General features: G+C 41.7%; 1 protein-coding gene across 6 annotated transcripts in view; it reads left to right on the top strand.

The window, feature by feature from the left end:
- The window catches only part of slc20a2 (solute carrier family 20 member 2), a 46,413-nt gene extending 30,680 nt beyond the window's left edge, over positions 1 to 15,733 (top strand). For 5 of the 6 annotated variants that reach the window (XM_085367459.1, XM_085367460.1, XM_085367464.1 and 2 more), the window contains exons 3-11: positions 1,888 to 2,028; positions 3,614 to 3,699; positions 4,401 to 4,497; positions 4,675 to 4,794; positions 5,958 to 6,191; positions 6,367 to 6,985; positions 7,141 to 7,326; positions 10,229 to 10,313; positions 14,570 to 15,733. In XM_085367459.1, coding sequence (XP_085223585.1) covers positions 1,888 to 2,028; positions 3,614 to 3,699; positions 4,401 to 4,497; positions 4,675 to 4,794; positions 5,958 to 6,191; positions 6,367 to 6,985; positions 7,141 to 7,326; positions 10,229 to 10,313; positions 14,570 to 14,734 — 1,733 coding nt within the window. In that variant the 3' untranslated portion in view covers positions 14,735 to 15,733. Of the gene's footprint in view, positions 1 to 1,887; positions 2,029 to 3,613; positions 3,700 to 4,400; positions 4,498 to 4,674; positions 4,795 to 5,957; positions 6,192 to 6,366; positions 6,986 to 7,140; positions 7,327 to 10,228; positions 10,314 to 11,616; positions 11,702 to 14,569 lie in introns of all 6 variants that reach the window. The other variant, XM_085367465.1, reaches the window with a different exon arrangement.
- Positions 15,734 to 21,127: the final 5,394 nt, after the last annotated feature.

Raw genomic sequence — 21,127 nt, 5'->3', positions numbered from 1 at the left:
TATCCTGGGCTCAGCTGGTACTTGTGACATGCACCAATCCTCATGTATGTATCATAATTACTGTTATTAAGCAGTGCACCTCACTCACTTTCTTACTGTACATGAAAGGCACTGCACGAAGTGTTTTTTTTTTTTTTTTAATGTATTTTCAGATCAAACTTTATTGGGGCTTTGCAAATGTTAGCTAACCTTGCAGCATTGTAAGTATTTCCTAAGAGCCGCAGGAAAACAAAACTCCTGAAGTGAAACATAAAGAGGAATTGTTGAGTATCAACTGGAGACTCGCACACCACCATTTCAGTAAAAGCAGAAAACAATGGGTCTCCCATTAGGACAATACCATTTTGATGACAGACTGCTGGCAAACGTTGATTTAAAAAGGGCAGCATTATGCACAGGGGATTCCCAAGGAGATGAAAATTCAGGTGTGGCTGGCTGCCACAGGTCACTGTTGGAGAAACGTTTTAACTGGCATATTGTTCATGCATAATTAAAGAAGTTTTAACCTATTGTTAAAACTTCCTCCAGTGCTTCTTGTGTACTGGAGGCTTTGGTGTTTTGCTGGAGTTTAAAGTCTAATTTAGGGCTGACAATGATTTGTCCTATTATCTGCTTCTCTAGGATAATGAAAACAACCGCATGTATAAAATCTCCAGCCAAAATAAGCTTTTAAAAGGTTGCCTCCCCCCCCTGCAGGTTATAAGTGTACTATGTACACCCAAAACAGTACTTAACAGCTAACTCGATGAGTGTTTCTAGCTCTACTTACCGGAGCACTGAACAGACACCATGCTAACTCAATTTATGGAAATGTAAGCCGAGAGAAATGGTACACATTTTTCTACACATACACATTCCCTAGCGCCACTCGGCTGAAACTGTTGTGAACCTCAGCTGTGTGCATGAGTCAGTGCAGTTTCCTGGTTCAGCTGTTGATTGGCTCTTTGGAGGCAGGTTGTGTCATCCCTCATAGAATACCTCTGCTGTAAAACTGTTTCGGCCCCTCTTAATTCCTGTCCTCAGCCCCCTTCAGGTCATGCCACAGCATCTCAATTAGATTAAGGTTAAGGCTCTGGCTTAGCCTCCGCAACAAATTTTCTTTTTTCAGCAGCTCTGTTGTTATTGTTTCACTGTGTGCGCTTTGGGTCATTGTCTGCTTACATCACCCAAAATCTCCAGAGCTGCAGGTCATGATCCGCTGCCCCTAAAGTTATCTTGTAATTTTCAAATTCACTGTTTCCTCAGTGATTTGACAGGGTGCTCTTTCACTACACACATTTTATGACTTTATTTATAGAGAGAGGTACCTCTCTAAACCCACACTTCCAGTTTTTCCTGATTTTAATGAGCTTTTTAAAGTCTTAGTCTCAGATGTTCTTTTCGATTTTCCAGCTTGGGCCATGAAACTACTCTCTGTGTTGAACTTTGTCTGTGTTATTGGTTTAGTTAAAATATTTGTCTCTAATGAATGTAGTGATTTAGAAGACATATTTGAGTGATTATTTCGAAACTTTTTCTCACGACTGGATCTTAAAATATTCCTCTTTTTAAATATATATAATCTTCTATGTCAAAAACACTGCAATTACTCACATCATTGAGCAATTTTTGAATAGCAGTCTTTGTTAAAGGAGGGATAAACAAAGCCTAGTGTAGTTTTCAGATTATACTTTTGTCTCAGCTTCTATAAACACTGCAAACTTAAGGCAGTCATTTGGAATTTCAAATGGCACTCTCAGGCCCTCATTTAAGATGTTACATGATGTCACACAAACTGCAGATGGGAATTAACTGCTAATTTTCCCAAGAGATTGTTTTTGTGCATGGAGGCGGACAAATAAATAAACCAAGCTAAACGTTAGATTTTTGTCTCTGTTTTGGTCACAGGGTCAGCCGTCTGGCAGCTAATCGCCTCCTTCCTCAAGCTCCCCATCTCTGGGACTCACTGCATCGTTGGCGCCACCATCGGCTTCTCTATGGTAGCCATCGGCACAAAGGGAGTACAGTGGATGCAGCTTGTCAAGATTGGTAATGGCAGAAGATTGTATCATAGTGTGTGTGTGTGTGTGTGTGTGTGTGTGTGTGTGTGTGTGTGTGTGTGTGTGTGCCTATAATAACTGCCCCATTTTCCAGTGAAACCTGATGGAATAGAAACCACTCTGAGATATGCCCAGTGGAGTTTGATTTTTAGAAAGGTTTCTAGGTTTTTAGTAAACAACAATCTTCAGATTGTGTTTCCAAGTACATGACTCACTTTATACCCAGTACTTTATTGAGTTTAGTTTAGACAGATAAACCTATTTCTTCCTTGTTAAGAGCCTCTGTCATACATCATACAGCATCCAATAATAATGCATACTTTAAAGAATAATAAACTCTCACGTCACCATTAGGGCTGCCACAAACGATTATTTTGATAGTCGACTAGTCACCGATTATTTATGCGATTAGTCGACTAATCAGATCATCATCCACTGGACGTAAAACTACAGCTTATTGCACCAGCAGCATCTGCTCTTATATAACTATCATTAGCTTACAGCTTTAAGCTTTTAAGGTGCTAACTAAAAATAAAGACAAGATGATAGTTTATTCAATTTTAATGAAATTTGCAGATTGTTTCGGTGAAGTTTAATAAACTCCTTGCTATCTATAACAGGACAACGGAGTATATTCTCCAGCATCTCACACTTCTGATAATCAGCTGTCTGCTTGACGTTTATTCAGCTGTGTAAAAACTATAACTTTAATCTCAGACAAACCGATTTACTCAGGAACAAATAAAATACTAAAAAAAAAAAAAAAAAAAAAAGCCAAACAACAACATTTTTAAGTTATCTAAGTGACTCATATATTTAACCTGAGTAGCGAAAGACGGCGGTGGGTTTGAAAACAATTTGCCGGGAGTCCGGTGTTCTTACCGCGCTAGTGACCTAGCCCCCGGCTAGCTATCGAGCTGGTGGGTAACAGACGTCTCCGAAAACGTCAGAGCGCTTTTGAAAATATGCGGTGTCCTGATAAACTGAGCCGATATTTGAGGTTTACACAGCTACATTCTCGGCTGAAAATATGTTAAACGTTTATTTTGTGACCCAGAAAGAATAATAAGAGTAATATTAAAACTAACTAGCTGCCGCCATTGTTGGAAACTGAGCTGGGCCGCGCTATGAATTCTGGGACACAGCTGCTTCTTCTTCTTCTTCTTCGGGGTTTAACGGCAGCTGGCATCCTTGTACATGCAGTGCTGCCATCTTCTGTTTCAGTCCGTTATTACACTCTTAAATCCTGCTACTTATTCCTGCGTCTTTTGGGATCTTACAAAGCTTCAAACGACGCGTCGACTATTAAATCAGTCGTCGACGATTTTGATAGTCGACGTAATCGTGACTAGTCGACAAATCGTGGCAGCCTTAGTCACCATAAAACTGGTTATTGGGATTTATTCTCATACTTAAATACATAACGCATAAATGAAATGACTTGGAATTCATTTTAGGAAGAGAACTGATGGCTAAAAACACAAAAAACTATTAAAACACAAAATTTCTAGTTGTAGAGAGTTGGCAAGGCTCTCCTGTCGTTTCCTCATTAACATTTTTCAATTCTTCTTCAGTGGCGTCTTGGTTCATCTCCCCCTTGCTCTCTGGACTCATGTCTGGACTTCTCTTTATGCTCATCAGACACTTCATCCTCAACAAGGTAGGCGCACATCACTTTCAACTAATGCTGTGTTCAGTTTTGTGACACTGCCCTTGCATTTGCAGCCGTTGCACTCTCCGCACTCACACTTAGCTGCCAATCTGGTCATTTTAATATAAGAAATCGGAGACAGACTTGCACGTGTACGCCCAACTTGTCTGAAAGAACTTGAGCACAGATAAAAACCCATTTGATATGGCAACACCCGCGTATTTGTTATGTAATGGGAAAGCTCTGGCAGACTAGGAAGTGCTGCAGATCATCCGAGGGTCACGACTGCAGGATTATATATGAGTGAGTCACGGGAAGATTTGCCGTTTGGGCCGGTGTTACTGCATAGATGGGTCAAATTAGGAATGAGTTCATTTTTGCGTCTGCGGGCTATTTGCATCAGAATATTCGATCTTTCTGTTTTGTGTTTGCAGGGTTGAGATTTGTTACTTCTGTAAAATCCACATCCCATTTAGTGTCATTTTACATTTCACCTGCCTCATTAGTCATATTAATTATTAACCTTCTGATAAAAGCAAGCCATGGTTGTGCAAGATGGAATAATTGTATTACTCCACACCTTTAAATTGACCTGAGCTAAACTTTTAGCCAGAAGATGTTCTCATTTTAGCTAATATGTTATTGTGTTGTACATGTTTTGTTTTATGATTTATTATCATTATTGTTGCATTTCCTTTTTTACTTCACAGGATGACTCTGTTCCAAACGGATTGCGAGCATTGCCCCTCTTCTACGCCTCCACCATTGGTATCAACACATTCTCCATCATGTATACTGGAGCTCCATGTAAGTGCTTATTCCCAGTATATCTCTGATTATTTAACCTGACACCAGTGTATGATCAAATTATCACCTCAGGGATGGAAGCGCTTGTTAGTTTGCTCAAAATTCCTCTTGAATGTGTGATGCCAGTACATGATTTTGTATTTTTTTTTTTTTTTAATGTGTGTTCATTAACTGCAGTGCTCGGGTTGGAGATGCTACCGGTGTGGGCCATCTTTCTCATCACTTTAGCTGGCTCGCTGGTCTGCGCAGCTCTGGTCTGGATATTGGTCTGTCCCTGGATGAGGAGAAAGATTGCAAGTAAGTATCTGTTAAATTTGGTTTAGGGTTAGGGTAAGTGTTGTGTTTAGGTATTTGGTTTTATGTAAACGAATGTCCTCACAAGGATATCCATACAAGTGTGTGTGTGTGTGTGTGTGTGTGTGTGTGTCCAGTCTGTCTCTCTCACGCCATGTGAAAACGCTCTGACACCAAACAACGGAAGCCAGGGCATGTGCTTTCTTGTTGGCCTCTGCCAGAGGCACTAAAGCCACCAGAAAAATCCCTGTGAACTCTCCAGTGCTCCACTTAGATTTTTGGGCGTAGAGCTACTTGGTCAGATGAAAGAGGCTAAGATCGTGGCCTGCAGTGTAGAAAGCTTTCAGGATCAGGGCTGGGAATTGTTTCCCTAATGGGAAAACCAGCCCACAGCAAAGCAGGCAGTGCTGTAAAACTCATGACACAGACAATTAAAACATTGGAAAAAGTAGACAGTGGTGGATAAAGACAAGGCACAGCTCTATTTATTTTAACTTTGTGCTGGATAAATAAAAGGTTCTTTGTGTAAGAGCTCAAACACTTGATCCAAAAAATCTGATCGATGCCAGAAATGCTTTGCACTATAAAGAAATATAAATAAAATTTAATAAGAAGCTGAGTGGTATTTATAGGCCATGAAAAATAATATCTATGTTTAGGCCAAAAAAATGAATGTTTTTTTCCATTGACTCGTGGTTTGTGTGACCGTGTCATGAACCCCCTAATGCCTGCGAGGATTACAGGTAAAATTATTGGTGCTAATCTGGATATTACTGCATCCACTTAAATAAAACAGGTCATAACTCTGATTGGGTTTTTTTTCTCTACTGGGGTATTCAAAGAGTCGGGTAGGCACTGGGATAATTTAGATAATCTGTTTCTTGTCAGAAGTTTTGTCTCCCGAACCTGAAAGCAGAAGCAACAGCTTTTTTTAAGCGTGAAAAGTTGCAAATAAATTCTAATCTTTTTTTTTTCTTTCCCTTTTTTTGTCTAACTATTGTTTTGCTTTCTTAACTGGCTGCCATCCAGATTGGTTTCCTTGAAATCCTTTAATAATAAAAGGCTGCCACAATACAGTTGTGGCTTTCCTTTCATGATGGATTTAAAGCAACCTGCAAAAATGTCCTAACTCGGTGCTCTTTCAACTGCTGCTTGATCTCCTCCAGGTCGTTTAAAGAAAGAGCAGGCTCTGTCGAGGATTTCTGATGAGAGCCTGGATAAGATCCCTGAAGAGGAGGAGGAGAGCCCCGTCTTCAAAGAGTTACCAGGGGCGAAGGGCACAGATGAGGCTGTGATGCCGCTCACAGGCGGCAGCAGTGACCGGGGCACCCGCGAATCCAGCAGCGAGCTCACCAACCTGGCGAATGGAGGCACTATCCTGCCAAACGGCAGGGTGTATGGTACAACTGGACATTTATAATAATATTTGATAAGAGGAGAGTAACTATAGCTTTATTTATGCGTTAATACTTATTAGCATAAATAAATTTGCCATTAATGGAGATCAAACTCGTCGGTCATCATCATTAATATCCTGCTCCCACGCAGACTTTTCATTAATCGTCTGTCTTCCAGGTCGGACACACTCAATGACGAACGGCAGCCTCAAATCCCCCATCTCTAACGGCAGCTTCAGCTTCGATGGCCACATGCGTAGCGATGGCCAGGTGTACCACACGGTGCACAAAGACTCGGGTCTGTACAAAGACCTGCTTCACAAAATCCACCTGGGCCGCATGGATGACAACGAGCGCTCCAACGCCGGCCCGCCTGACAACAATTACCGCCTGCTGCGCCGCAACAACAGCTACACCTGCTACACAGCGGCAATATGCGGCATGCCCGTCCAGCCGATGCGCTCCGAATCACGCGAGGACAGTGAAAAGCTGGTTGGTGAGGGAGGCGGCAGGAGCAACAGCGTGTCTTACTCCAAAAAGCGGATACGCTACGACAGCTACTCATCGTACTGTAACGCCGTGGCCGAGGCTGAGATCGAGGCCGAGGAGGGCGGAGTGGAGATGAAGCTTGCCACAGACCTGGAAGGGGTGGAGGAAGAAGGGGCTGCACCTCCAGGGCCGGACGACTTGGAGGATCAGGAGGAGAAGGACAAACCTGAGGTGTTTCTGCTTTTCCACTTCTTGCAGATCCTCACCGCCTGCTTCGGTTCTTTCGCCCACGGAGGCAACGATGTCAGGTGCTGCCCCCTACGTGTTGCATGACAGATAGCGACCTTTATGGTCCAGAGTACATTTCTCTGTCAACTAAATATAAAAAATCATCTTCACGCTGCTCTTTGGACTTGAGTATATAATGCCTGAATAAGGTTTTTATCTACTTTCTTGTTTGTAGTAATGCCATTGGGCCTTTGGTGGCACTGTGGATGATCTATGAACAGGGCGGTGTGATGCAGGATGCTGCCACTCCTATCTGGCTGCTGTTTTACGGTGGTATAGGCATCTGTGCCGGCCTGTGGGTATGGGGCCGCCGCGTCATCCAGACCATGGGGAAGGACCTCACTCCCATTACCCCCTCAAGGTGAGAAAGTCGCCTCACAGGAGAGTGAGTGCACATGTGCATGTCTGTGGATGCGGTTGGGTGCGTTTGAAGGAGAGTTGTGCTGCAGAGGTGAACTATCCACCATGCTTTGGTTTTACGCGCTCCATAGAGCCTCAACACGCTGACACAAACAAGTTCATAGAGGGCTCCCAGCCTCCATGGTGAGTACTTACTTTCCCACAGCCGTATTAGAATGCTTATGCACAATGTCTTAAGGGCAGTAAAGTGCAAATGAACAATCAGAAGATACTTAGTAATCTATGTGCAGACAGCAAAATGCATAAAGCAGTTTGTCTGTTGTGTAACTAATGAATGTTCTGATTTTCCCTCACTCTCTGCCAGGGAGTGACCTGCACACACAGTGTTGATGTGCACTCATGTTTATCATCAGAGGTCAGACAGATCGTTTAAGTGAAAAGATCTGTGTGTTCAAATCCATTACATTTGAGTTTATTAGGTAAAATACAAAGACTGAATGGATTTTTTTTTATTACTTTTTCCTGCTATAAACGTATAAATAAAAATTTGGTGATAAATAAATCTTGATCTCAGCATTAAGCACACTATTTATGATTTTGGGAATCATCCCAGACTTTGCTAGAAATAATTCTTACTACTTTTTTACAGAAATCTGCTTTAATAATAGTATCTTAGTGGTGCCTAGGAAGTGAAATAGTAGCGCTTTTTTTTTTCTCAGATTTTTTTGACCTATTACATAAAAAATTCTGAATAAACAAGTAGACTTTCGGACCACAACAAACAAAGCCTGAGGACACTGGCAGTAGACGTCTCACATCCACAAACCCGTGCTGTTGCTCTGTCCTTGACTTCAGTCTCCTCCTTCCTCTCTCTCTTCTCTTCCCACGCATAAGATGAAGAGTTTGCGTGTGTGTGTGTGTGTGTGTGTGTGTGTCTGTGCATACCACCGAGTTGTTTGTGTGCTGAGGAAACCGAACTCTGCAAGTCACTGTGCATTGAATGTACTGTATGTGTCCGAGCATGCATGCACATTAGGGTCTAATTGTTCCAGCAAGGCGTTTTGAGGTTTGCGTGTGTGCGTGCGTGCATGTGTGTGTTTGAGTGGCTGTGTTTTGTTGCCTGGCAGGAACATCACACAGGGTTGCAGGAAGCTGTTTGGCATTCTGGGTGAAGAGAAGTAGAGCAGGAGGGGTGAGGGAGGGCCACAGTGGGAACCGTAGCCTCTCTTCTCCAACCGCAGGGAGGGACGCCAGTCTGACTCTTGCACTTTTCTTTCCCCCCCCCGTCCTCCTTTCTCCTTCCTACCCACTCCTGTAAATCACTATTTTTGTGGTTAACCCTCTTCTTCTTCTCAGCGCCCTGCTTTTTTCTTTTTCTTCATTCCTTTACATCTTGTTTTTTTTTTTTTTTTTTACGTCTCACCTAAAGAGCTTTCTCTCTCTCTCTCCCCTTTTCCCTAAAGTCTCTTTCTCACGCTCACGCCCACGCCATCTCATTATTTTCCCTTCCCTCATTTCTCCTCTTTTTGTTTGGGCTCTCTCTTTTTTGTCTGTCTCCTTTCTCTCTTAATCTCCCTCCTTCCATCACCAGCTTAGACTTTTTGCCAGGACCCAAAGACAAATTTGCACTGGTTCACCGTTCTAAAGACTTGATTTCCTCCAGTGTCTGTTTCCATGCATCACTCTGAAAAGAAGTTTGTTTGGGGCAAGGACACAGAAGTGTTTATATGTGTGTCTGCGGTCTATGTGCCCGGGAATATATTTTAGCAGCCGCAGCGAACACCTAAAAAGTGCAATGTATCACAGCAGTAAAAAGACTTTTGAAACTTGAAGTATGGATTTTCCATCCTTCTGCCCAGCTCTGCTGTTGAAGCACCACAGGGACAGATTGCTGCAGATCTACCAGGCTCTGCAAAGCTTAACCAGCAGAACTCAGAGAAACACAAACAATCATATCTCTTTGTGATGAGTCGATATGGCACACTTGTCCAGTTGTGTATAGTTTATTGTTGCTGTTGAGAGGTGGAGCGAATGGTGTGAGTTTTTTCTGTAGCTTTCTTGCAAGACCCTCTACTCCTACATTCTGACATGAGCTGGGGGAAAGCACAGGTCTAAGTAATACAGTTAACATTTGCCTAATGGCTATCAATTTCTGTAGGCCATGAGTTGGGGCCAAGTGGCCATTTACAAATGGGTTCAAAATTAATCAGGTGACATCACTGGTGCTCTGCTGTCTTAGAGATTGGCTCCTGCTGCTCGACCACTCCACACTCCGCCTGCAGTGACATTTAAATTTCAGTCGTATCTTCATCTGGAACCTTAGCTCAGTGTTTCTGACGAATGTTATTGGCTGCCATCTAGTAAGAAAAAAGCCACATTTTTCTCCTTTTAAGTTGCATTTTCATGCATTTAGTTTAATTTTTTTTCCCCTCTTTTATGATTTGGAAGTTTATTCTAATGTCTAATGTCTTCTCTGTGTGTGTCCTGAAAGCAGCTGGTGGCTTTAGAGAAACTGTCTTCTAGTAAGCACAAGGCAGCACAGAAACACACCAACACAAAGGCCTGTTTGTATATCACATACTGAAACTGTGTCCATTATGAATAACACACTAGTGTGTAATACCTGGTAGAAATGCTGTGTTTATTGTGTGTGTGTGTGTGTGTGTGTGTGTGTGTGTGTGTGTGTGTGTGTGTGTGTGTGTGTCTCAGATATTTAATATTATTTCTGTTTTTCAAATGTGTGTTGGGTATACTTTAAAGAACTGCTGAATGCTCTGCAATGGTTTTATATGTGGATGCCAGTGAGATCGTGCCATCATGAGCATCATCCAAGACATCACAATGAAGAATGTCTCTTTGCTCCCTCCCCCCTTCCCTTCCTCTCCCTTCCCTTCCTTCCACAGTGGATTCACTATTGAACTGGCTTCTGCAGTCACAGTCGTGTTCGCTTCCAATATCGGAATCCCTGTCAGTACCACACACTGCAAGGTATGACTGAGTGGCCTTCCAGCTGGCCTCTCAACTCCCTTTCAGGCATTTCCAGGGGACAGGGAGCTCACACTGCCTCCCAGGCCGCCGTGCTGGACTGAGCTAGAATCGCGCACACACACCGCTTTAGCTATAATTAGTGCTTAGTCATGTCGTGAGATAATTAGCTAAAATCTGTTTTAGTTTACTATAATTTTATGCCTACCTCCCTACAAGTGCTCTGCTTCTTAGTTAAATTTCTCCACAGAAATCAAAGCTCAGATTATTGTGGCAGAGAAAAAAAAGGATAATTGCAGTTTATGAAAACGTGGGTCTTATTTATTAGTTTTGACCTTCTTTTCTGTCTGTTGTGATCACTTGTACAAGCTAGGCCGAAAGCCGTGAGCACGACATCATTAGTCCAACAAAGTCAGTAACACGGGCCCTACTGTCGGGTGTGTTGTGGGGGGGGGAAAAAAAGCAAGAAAGTATTTTCCTGTGGAAATCAGCAGGGAGCCTGACTCGGTTAAATTTCCTAATACCAGTTTTACAGTTACATTTTAATTTTATCATTAAAATCTCTTTAAACATTATCCTCTAGCTGATTTACTGAAATCCAGGCGATAAAAATTCTCGTAAGTCTGAGTTGCCTTTAATTATTACAGGGCGCTCCAGGCGGCTTTTCAAATAGCAGAAGAAGCTCTGCTCAATTGTTTTTGGTCCGATTTGCCATTTCTATCATTTCCATCCTCATGAGTATGAAAAATGAACCCTAATATTTCCAGTTTGGTAAAGTGTTTCCCACAGTGATCACAGTAACAGCATCGTTAGTAGAAATCGTTGTCAAAACGATGTAAATACCACTCATTTTCTCATAAACGAGACTTATCCTCCGCAGGAACTGATAATCCTAACCAATCTTTGAGGTGCATGAGAAGATCAAAACGAATCCATGTCCAGCCCGCTACAACCAGCCCCAGGCAGCAGTGTGCAGCCCCTCTCCCCTGTTCTTTTCAGGAACAGCAGATCGAGGCTGGAATTCGAGACGGACCCCACCAGTCCCAGTCCTCCCCTGCCCGCCCCCATCAACACGGTGTCTCATTCTCTGTTTCATTTCCACCAAGTCTCTTCCATTTTGCCCTCTTAGCACTGGCATGGTTTGGTGTGTGGGTTTTCGACCCTGCCGTGCTTGTCCGCAAGCAGACCTCAACCTCCCAAATACCTATCACCCCCCCCCCCGAAACCCACCTGTCACACTTGTTTTCCACTTTTTTTTACCTCTCCATCTTTCTCTGTCTGTCTCTCTACTCATCTATCTTCACAGCGGATTTTGCATTGAAGTAATGAGTGCGCTAACAGTGCTTGTTGCATCAAATGTGGGCATCCCAATAAGCTCCACCCACTGCAAGGTATTGGTAGTGAAGTCATCCTAGAGAGCCCTCCGGGAGCTCGCCTTCATCGCTTCACCTGTAGCTGTCAATCGCCAAAGCCAATCACAACTCCCGAAGTTGACGTTTTGATTTCTCGTGCAGTTTTCCTTCAGCAACACAACCCCAAGTTTGACTGAAAGGTAGCTTTGTAAGATTAAAGAATGTTATCAGGCAGTTACTTGCATGTTTATTAGACATACAGCAAATACATAGATATCATCTTTATTTATTTATTGTTTTTTGTTTATTAAATTAGTAGTAAAAGTTTTTTTTAATAGATGAAAAACTAGGAATATTTGCTAAACAAATACACAAGTAGAGAGTTTGATGATAATATTGATATCACTAAATATTAAGCTATTGCCGTTAGCCTCTTAGCTACTCGTAAAGCTGAAGCTGGATGAAACACCCGAAATGTTTGTTTTTAGCTTATATAAGATCATACGTGCAATAATCAGTGAAAACAGGAATGCAAAAATGTTAGCTCCACTGAAGGGAAACTGCACAAGACTCAAAACTGGGTTTAAGTTACTGGTGATCTATTTGTCTAAACATCAATATCATCGCCATCCATACCTTATCTTCATTTCTCACCTCCAAATGCCTTCGCGTTTCCTTCCTAAAAACCTTGGATAATCAACTGCTCTGCTAAAATGCTAAATCTACTGATGGTTAGAGGTATATAATCGTGGTGGTGATTTGAATGATTTAGTGATTCTTATTTATTTGTTTATTTTAAATGTGGAGATGGTCCACAGATGATGCTGGACTAAAAAAAAAACCACTAGCAAGACTTGCAGCTCTTTGACATTTTAAATTGTTTGGTTTTCAGAAAGTAGCCAGCAACATCTCTCAACATCTTCAGTGTGTGTGTGCGTGTGTGCGTGCGTGCGTGTGTGAGAGAGAGTGTGTCTGTATCTGTGTCACTGGCATCCATTCGGTTTGTGAAGTTCTGTTGTGTATGAGTGATAATTTTTCTTTTCAGGTCTTTTGTGTGTGTGGGTGTGGAAGTTAAACCGAATGGATGGGTGTGTGGGTTGGTGTGGTATGGTAATGTGCAGTGACTCGTTTCAAAAACTCAAAAGCAATACGAACACTGAGGTCACACCGAGTTCAGAATTTGTTGCTCCGTGCTTCAGGTACTAAAACCATCAAACAAACAATGTGACCACTGAGTTAAATATTGTTCAACACATGCACACCCTGCTTTGGAAAGAGGAGAATCCAAGAAATGCTACATTAAAGTATCTTGCGTTTAAGTAGAGAGGCTACATGACCTGAATGTCTTTTCTGGGAGATATTTTTGTGAGTCTAGTAGAGCTTAGTCTTATTAAGACTGACTAATAAACCAAAAGAACAGGCTGGACTCTGTTGGCCCGACCTTCCACATTTAGTCAGCGTGTGACAGACGGTGTCTCATGTTGCTGCGGCCATATAAGAGCAGGGAAACGCGGTTTAACTCCCGCCCACCTGTAGCGTCACTAAGAGCTGAAACCACTCACTGCACGTTACTCCAACACTCAGGTGTGTCGCTTTGAGTCTTTGAACATGGATTAGAAAACAATCTCTTTTGTATTCTGAAGTTATTTCTATCAAAAGAAAGAAGTGGAAGTCTGAAATTTGCAGACAGATTTGCAAAAGCTAACTAGCTCTAGTTTAGTGCTTTTTGATATTTACAGCCTAATATTAAGTAAATAATAGACTGTTGCTACTCTGGAGCTGCTGATTTCAGGCTTCCACGGATACCAAATTTAATTTATGCTGTGATAACCTCTATAATCTGCTTGCAGTCACTAACGCAGACACTGAAAACTGATCTGATTTTGAAGAGCTGCAGGTTGCACGTGGCCTTTCTGCTGACCTGTTGATATGTTATCACCTTTTGTTCGTGTGTCTTTCTGGCCGCACTCTTTGGTGGAAGTTTTTTTTGTTGTTGCTCAGTACAAGTTTTAGATACAGTTAATATACCAATTACTACCAGTTTCAATATCAATTACATTAAATTCAAAGTATCAAAGTATTTTTTTGTAAGAGTCCATATAGTACGAAAATGGACTTGAGTATGTATGTACATATTTTTCTTATACTGTCCCTCTGTGAAGCATGTTAGCTCACCCCCTGTCTAAAAAGTTGCTGACCACACTCTACTAACTGGCTTCTTCTTGCCTGACTTCCACAAACAGGAATTTGATTCTTTTTAGCCCCATGTTTTCAACCTAGTGCTTCTGTTTGTGCTTAAAATGACCATGTAAGGACATCCATGCCGAGGTGATGTCATCTCGGGACGAGTAGAAAAAAAACGTAGTCTGAAGCCTGAGCTTTAGCTCATAGAGATTACTTTTACATACGCTGTCCTCATTTTTTGAAACTTTGCTCGTGTTCTAAATAAGCATGCAGTGTTTTATGTGGGAGCAAATTAGGAAAACCATAAAAGGAGCCCTTAAATAGAATATTTAATATTAAACTTATTATTATTGTTGTTGCAGAAGAATTTGAGGACTTCTTCAAGTGCTGACTGATACTGTTAGAGGAGACTAACACATAATTTCCACCAATCACCATCTGCAATTTAATTAATCAGCTGTTGCTGTTATCTTTTCTGTCCAATAGGGTTAATTAGACAATTAACCACTTACTGCACAAGAGAAGAGTTAAGCATTGCAAAACATGCCTTAAGAATAGCTGACGTAATCTGACTGCAAAACAATCTTGGAGAAACTTCCATCAAGAGAAAAGCGTGGACAACCTGTAGCTCTTTATACTGACTTTGGCTTTGCTGCGTTGAACGTTTTGTTCTGTGCTGCTGCTGATTATTTTTCTTTCTTCCCTCCTTGCTGCGGCCTCCAGGTGGGCTCAGTTGTGGCTGTGGGTTGGATCCGCTCCCAGAAAGCAGTGGACTGGCGCCTCTTCAGGAACATCTTCCTGGCGTGGTTTGTCACGGTGCCTGTGGCCGGCCTGTTCAGCGCCGCCGTCATGGCCCTGTTTGTCTACGGCATCCTGCCCTACGTCTGAGGGCGCAGCGCCGGGAGGGAGAGCAGAGGAGGAAAAAGAGAGTCAGGGAGAGAGAGAGAGAGAGAGAGAGAGGGGGAAACTTGGGTAGATGTCATATCTCGAATGTGTGGGTTGCTGATAGAAGAGAAGGAAGAGAGTCGATGCACAAGGGTGACGAGGAAGAAGGGAGGATGGTTTACAGGTGGACTTGGTTGTACTGTAGATGTGAGGAGGGTTGGTTCACGTGCTGCCTGGCTCCGTAGTCCAGAGATCTTTTTGACTCATTTGAGTTCCCAATCGGTTTTTATTTATTCTCTTTCTTTTTGGTGGGATTGATTAAAAAACAAAAGTGTAACTAGTGTACCATTCAATCTGCTGTACATAAGACAATAACAGGGGACTTACTGGTAACTTCTAACAAAACACGTGACAGTCTCCTTAAAAAACAAAACCACGTAAATATAAAAAATACAGAAATAAAAATGATCAAAAAGCAGTTTATTCTGCTAACATAAGCCAGCAGACTCGCCTGCAGTAAATCCATATCCTTCTGCCTGAAATTCTAGGCAGCACAATCGGTCAAGTGCTTACTTTTTATTATCGTTATCATTGTTCCAAAATGCCAGGGGTGAAAAAAACAACAACAAAACAAAACTGTACATATTGTGATATTGGGTCGAGTGTGATTCGTTGTATTGCAGCTTGCTTTCAAACAAAAGAAAAGATGTGCGCGTGGTCAACCAAACCCATCCGTCATCTCACTTTCAACATGCTAGCCGGTACAACTGGGGCCAAACGGAACGGACGCCTCAGAGAGGAGCGGTGAGACTGTCACTCTGCTTTTGTTTTTTTATTATTATTATTATTATTTTTCACATGATACCATAGGAACCTAATTTACTAAAGAGTTGATTTTTTGTTTTTGTCAAGAGCTCCTGTATGTTTTTAGAGATCTCATATTTTTTAATGATGTATTATACTGTAATTTGTACTGTAAATAATGTCCTTTAAGAGTTTGGATGTGGGGGTCTGGGATGGGGGATTGGGGATGCGTGCGTGCGTGTGAGTGTGAATGGTTTCAGAAAAGTGGGTGGGCGGGGGGGGGGCCTCTTCACCTCATAATGATGTCAGAATTCACGGTTAGTTTCAACCCCCGCGGCTCATGGGAAACTCCCACCGATGAACACTTGGCAGGTTTTTCTGAAGTTGGCAGAAGAATATTGATTAGAACAAAGTGTTTTGCTTTACCAAACCCATCCACAGCAGAGGAAGTGAGAGTTGCCGTTGCATTCACTGTTTTATTGCCTGGGTGAATTGAACAGTATTGACAGAAGGTTCTTTTGTTAACGGCTCCCTCCTCGAGGAGATACGCAGATAGCGAGGGACAGTGAGGTTGCTCTTTAGAGAGCAGAACCATGCCAAAGTAAGTTGTTGTCACCATGTCTGTATGCCAGATAAATGAGGTACAGCAGATGCCAAAACTGATCAGATGTACAAAAAATAAAGCACTGATTAAGTTTAGTAAAAATGTTTGCATATCATCATCCATATGCCTTTGACTTTGGATAAAGCAGGAGTCATTTCCTTATATCAAAGGCTCCCTGCCCACTGATGAACCTTTACATTTTTTCATATTCAGATCATCTCAGATCTCGCACCGCGGTTATCCGAGATTATCCGAGTCCAGGTTTCAAATCTAACAGAGTGAGACATGCAAAAAGCTAAGGCCTTGTGATCTGTCATATCGAATACTTAAATTGTAAAGCGTTATGCAGACGTCGAAAGGAAGAGGACTCAATCCAAGCCACACGAGTAGCTCCTCAAAATGGGCAGGTGTTGTTTGGAGCAGAGAAGCATTTAGTCTCTCAATCACATCTGATTCAGTCTAAGCGCCATGTCATGAGGTGTGTGAATCACAGCCCGGTGAGGGTTTCAAGGCTGCTCATGCCACAAAAATATCACAAGACTTTTGTCTTAGGACTTAAGGTTGTATTTGGAGGTAGAACTGATCATCACCAGCTTTTTAAAACGGTCACCTGACCTGTAGATGAACAAAGTCTTTTTTTTTTCTTTTAATTTGAACAAACTCGATGCCAGGTGTCGCAAGTTGTTTTTGTTCTTGTGGTGTGTTTCCTCATTTCTTGTTTTGTTTGTTTGTTTGTTTTCTCTCTCTCTCATGAACAAATCTATGCTTACGTAGCCACTTGCCTTGTAACTTTGTGTTTTACTTTGTGCAGAAAAAGTAAACTAATTATGTACTGTGGTGTTTACATCGTAACCATATTGTAGAGTTATCTGAAAAACAAAAAACCCACAAAAAAACAACTGTTGCCTAATGATGCCAATGAAAGACAAACTATTAACCGTGAGTTTTTAAGTGCAAGTAAAAAAATTTTTAAAAAAATAACCAGAAGTGTCTAGAGAGAAAGAGAGCGAGAGCAAGTGTGTGCGCAGTGACTCGTTTTTCATTTTGTTTCTTGTAGCGGTAGTGCTGATCCTGACCCCCGTCACCTTACACTGCTACTACAATGCATTAACACTACATGTATGGGTGCAATTCAGTAATAAAGAGGATAACTAGAGAAATTTCATCAGAACTATATTTTTCTACCATATCTGAGTTTTAACCGGGATGAGCTTCCGGACACTTTGGAGGACACTCTGTGGGGCTGATGGTAAAATCTGGCCAATTGGGATTAGTTGTTGTAAGACTGTAATCGCAGCAATACTGAGAAATGGTCTTATTTCAGGGTGCCATGTGCCACACTTCCTCTCAGCCCGGTGGGTTCCTCTAACATATAGACTGATGTGTCGGTTGCCAGTAGATCAGATTTTTAAATTACCATTTTTATTTTTGAATTTTTGATGAAAACACTTTGTAATTTTGTTTCCCTACTGCTTTGGCCACGAGCTTCAAGAGCAGCACAGCACCGTGCCAGAAAACCATTGTGTAGGACTGACCTGATGAAGATGAATGCAATGAGTGGTATCTGGAAACTTGATTGTGAGGAAATTTGTTTCCCTGTTTTTTGGCAGGTTAGCGCTGTTGAAGCTCATGGCCTTCTACTTTTCCACAGGCTGTGTGTTGTTCAATGGGGCTGCACAGAGCCGGTGTGTTCAAATCCTCTTGTGTTTGTTCTCTGATGCCCGGAGGAAGAATATTTAGAAGGAATTTTGTGATGACACAAAACATTTAGCCTCCCCCCCCACCCAGGAAAATATGCAGCAGAGATCTGAAGCTTTCATGGATGTTTTTTTCCCCTTTGTCTTTAAAGCAAGCCAGTGTTACGGCCAACTTCTAATTGCTAAACAGCTGAGGCGCTCTGGCCTCAAGCAAATGGCACAAAAATGACAAAAATTAGTAAAAGCAGACGGTAGCCTCAAAATTTTTTAAATCTCTCATGCAGTCGTGAGGATAGCATTTTGTGCTATTTTATTTCTTTGGATTCTATTTTATACTATGGCATTTATAACTGCTGAAATAAAAGCAGTTTAAACCTTAAAAATCTATATTCATAATATGAAGTCAGAAGCTGAAGAAAGACTCTTTCATTTGCCAGCTTTCTACTCTGAGGCTTGTGGAAGTTTGTTGCTCTGGTGCAAGATTTACTAAACAATATAATGAGCCGGAAAAAACTTTATTTCCTTCATGCATTAGGAGGTTTGTTTGTGAATGGACTGAGGTCAGCCGGCATGCATCGCGTGTTTGATTTGTGCAGTGTCACCATCCTCTGCTGCAGCCCCCCTTTGTAACTCACACTGTCATTTTCTATATTGTTTTCCATGCATTCTCAGTCCTGATAGGCCAAAAGGGATGCACTGCTCAAGATGGGGAGGGAAAGTGAAAATCGCCTTCTGCTGGCAGCTTTAAGTATCTGAGAGAAAGGGCTACATCCTGAGCCGGCAACAGGAAATATATACATCTAACGTGGTTCCCTGTAAAATCCGAACACTTTCAAAATTTGATCACAAACGCAAAAAAAGATTGGGCGTAGGGATGACCACGGCCCCTAGAGGGCGCAGTTTGACACGTTCCCTCCCCGTAGAGAGGGACAGCATTTTAGACGGACTGTTTCAACGATTGGTTGAATTGCCATTGAGGGAGCTGCTGTGCTTCTGCCGCATTTCAACTGTTTATCAACCTTTTTGTAGACAAAAAACGAAACAAAAAAAACAGAATGTGCCATTTCTTTCTCCCTGAATGTGCAATACAAGCCGTTTCTCGTGAAGGTGCAACTACATTGCCGTCACTTTAGTGGTCGTGTGTAGCTCCACCTGCCCTGGTGTAATAGCGCCCTCTCCTGTGTGTGTGGGACTAGCACCGCCTCCCAAAGGCGGAGCAGCATCAGCTCAGACTTTCATCTGGATGTGGCGTGCTGTCTCCTAGTTGTCGGGTCTGTTTTGTAATAGAATGTGCTCCTTGGCTGGCCTGCAGGTTTTACAGCTCTGTGATGTCTCTTTACTGTTTACTGCTACTTAACTGTCCGGTCCTTCAGAAATAAGATGCATATATATATGAATACAAATGAATAAATTAAAAAAGAAATAAAAAAAATCTAAAGAAACTGTAGCCTGCTTCTACAAAATCTTAAAGCTCTTCTGATTTGCATATATCGTACTGTAATGTTTTATTTAAGATTTAGTGAGAAAATGTCTGCATTTAAACTAAATTATGGGAATTAAAATTACAAAGAGTACCTAAAATCCACTGAGTTGTGTCTTACTTTTGTAAAGGTGTGTGGTATGTCTTTGTATGCTGCATAAGGAAAGCTGGGAAAGTGTATAATTAAACACTGAGGCTTTATTGCATAGTAGGCACAAGAGACGGATATTTAAGACAAGTTACCACATTGTTTATTTCACATAGTGTTTATTTATTTTTTTTGCATTATGGGTAAGCTAGAGAACATCTGGCAATGGGATCAGACCATCGCTGATGCTAGCGAGTTCTTGAACCACACCATTTTGTTTCCTTTTATACAAGATAAAGATGTCTCATGTTAGGAGTTATGCATGTATTAAAAATCCAACAGTGGAAAGGAGCCACAGGACCTTTGGGCCCCTACTTCCATTTAGTAGTGTTGGACCACACCCAACCTCTCGATCGTGATTACAGGAATGTAGTTAACATTGTAAAGTTTTGACTGGTTTTAGGTCCAGCGTTATTGAGGCATGCTGATAAAATGTAACCACAGAGACAGAAACACCTGATAAAGTATTCAAAAAACACCTCCGTGGCAGTTCCTGTTGCAGTATAAAACTCACAAGGTAAAAACAATAACACCCCACCCCTTATTTAGCTTATTTAAGTCAATAAAGAGACAAAAAAAACCAACTTTTGATATACAGTCCGAGTGTTTTTTTTGTTTTTTTTTTAATCCAGTCCAATCTCTGGTATTATGAACCCAACAACGGCAACTTGCTTTATACAGTGTGTAGTTTCCACTGCATCTAATATGAACTTCTGCTCATGCTGCGTCTCTTCTCATTTCCCCCCACTTTGCATGCATTTGGTTTCCTGCAGCAACCGACCTCTTTAAAGACCAAATGAATCTGCCAGATCTTTTCAGGCTGCTCTTATTTAGGGTTTTGAGCTGAAATAATAATTCACTGACTTGGCTCAGATTGCACTTTAAGTTCTCAGCAGCATTGCTGTCTGAGCTGGGTTTCATTTAATACATCTCTACAGTAACGGTGAAAAATGCTGGTTTGATGCTGGCACACAGCAAGTGACACCATTTGCGTTCAGAGGGATAATGGTTTCCATTTCACATCGGTTAAATCAGTAACCAACAAGAAATGGAAACCATAACCTCTCTGCAGTGTTTCAGTAACACACAGCCTGCGTGCTTTGTGAATGGTATTTGTCCACTTATGTGTGGTTCTCGTCCTCATCTTAATTGACAACAGACAACCCTTCAGCTGTGATGAAATGTGGCTCCTGCACTGCAGTAAAAATCTCATCAGGGTTCAGGGTGGAGGTTCACTTCATTTTAAGCCCCTGACCTCCTCCTTTGTCTGCAACCACCGGTTTGCATGCTTAACTTCAAACACCAAGTCTAATTTGTTTGTAGTATGTTGCAGATGTGTCTTTCTGTGAATCAATTTTCTATAAAGACCTTGTTTTCAAGTTGTTCTTGAAACGCGGTATGTCTCCAGATGACGATGATGAAAGTATTTCACAAAAGACCTTGCAGTCTTTTCAGTAAAGCTGTAAAAAATTAGCCTTAATTTTCAACTACATGATTCTTAAAAAGTCCCAGTCCTGCCATTGCCATCGATTGGAATTTGTAGATGCTAAAATTGTCCACTGTTCCATTCTGCAGCAGTGACGTCATTATATTTAGAAACAAAGGTTAAGAATGACACCTATGTGCTTTAAAAACCAAGACGTGTTTATTTTGTGTGTTATTC

Source organism: Diplotaxodon limnothrissa, linkage group LG12 (assembly GCF_057381915.1).
Source record: "Diplotaxodon limnothrissa isolate DT_005_m linkage group LG12, D_limnothrissa_male_GT1.1, whole genome shotgun sequence".
NCBI classification, from domain to species: domain Eukaryota; kingdom Metazoa; phylum Chordata; class Actinopteri; order Cichliformes; family Cichlidae; genus Diplotaxodon; species Diplotaxodon limnothrissa.
This window is presented reverse-complemented; position numbering and strand designations above follow the sequence as displayed.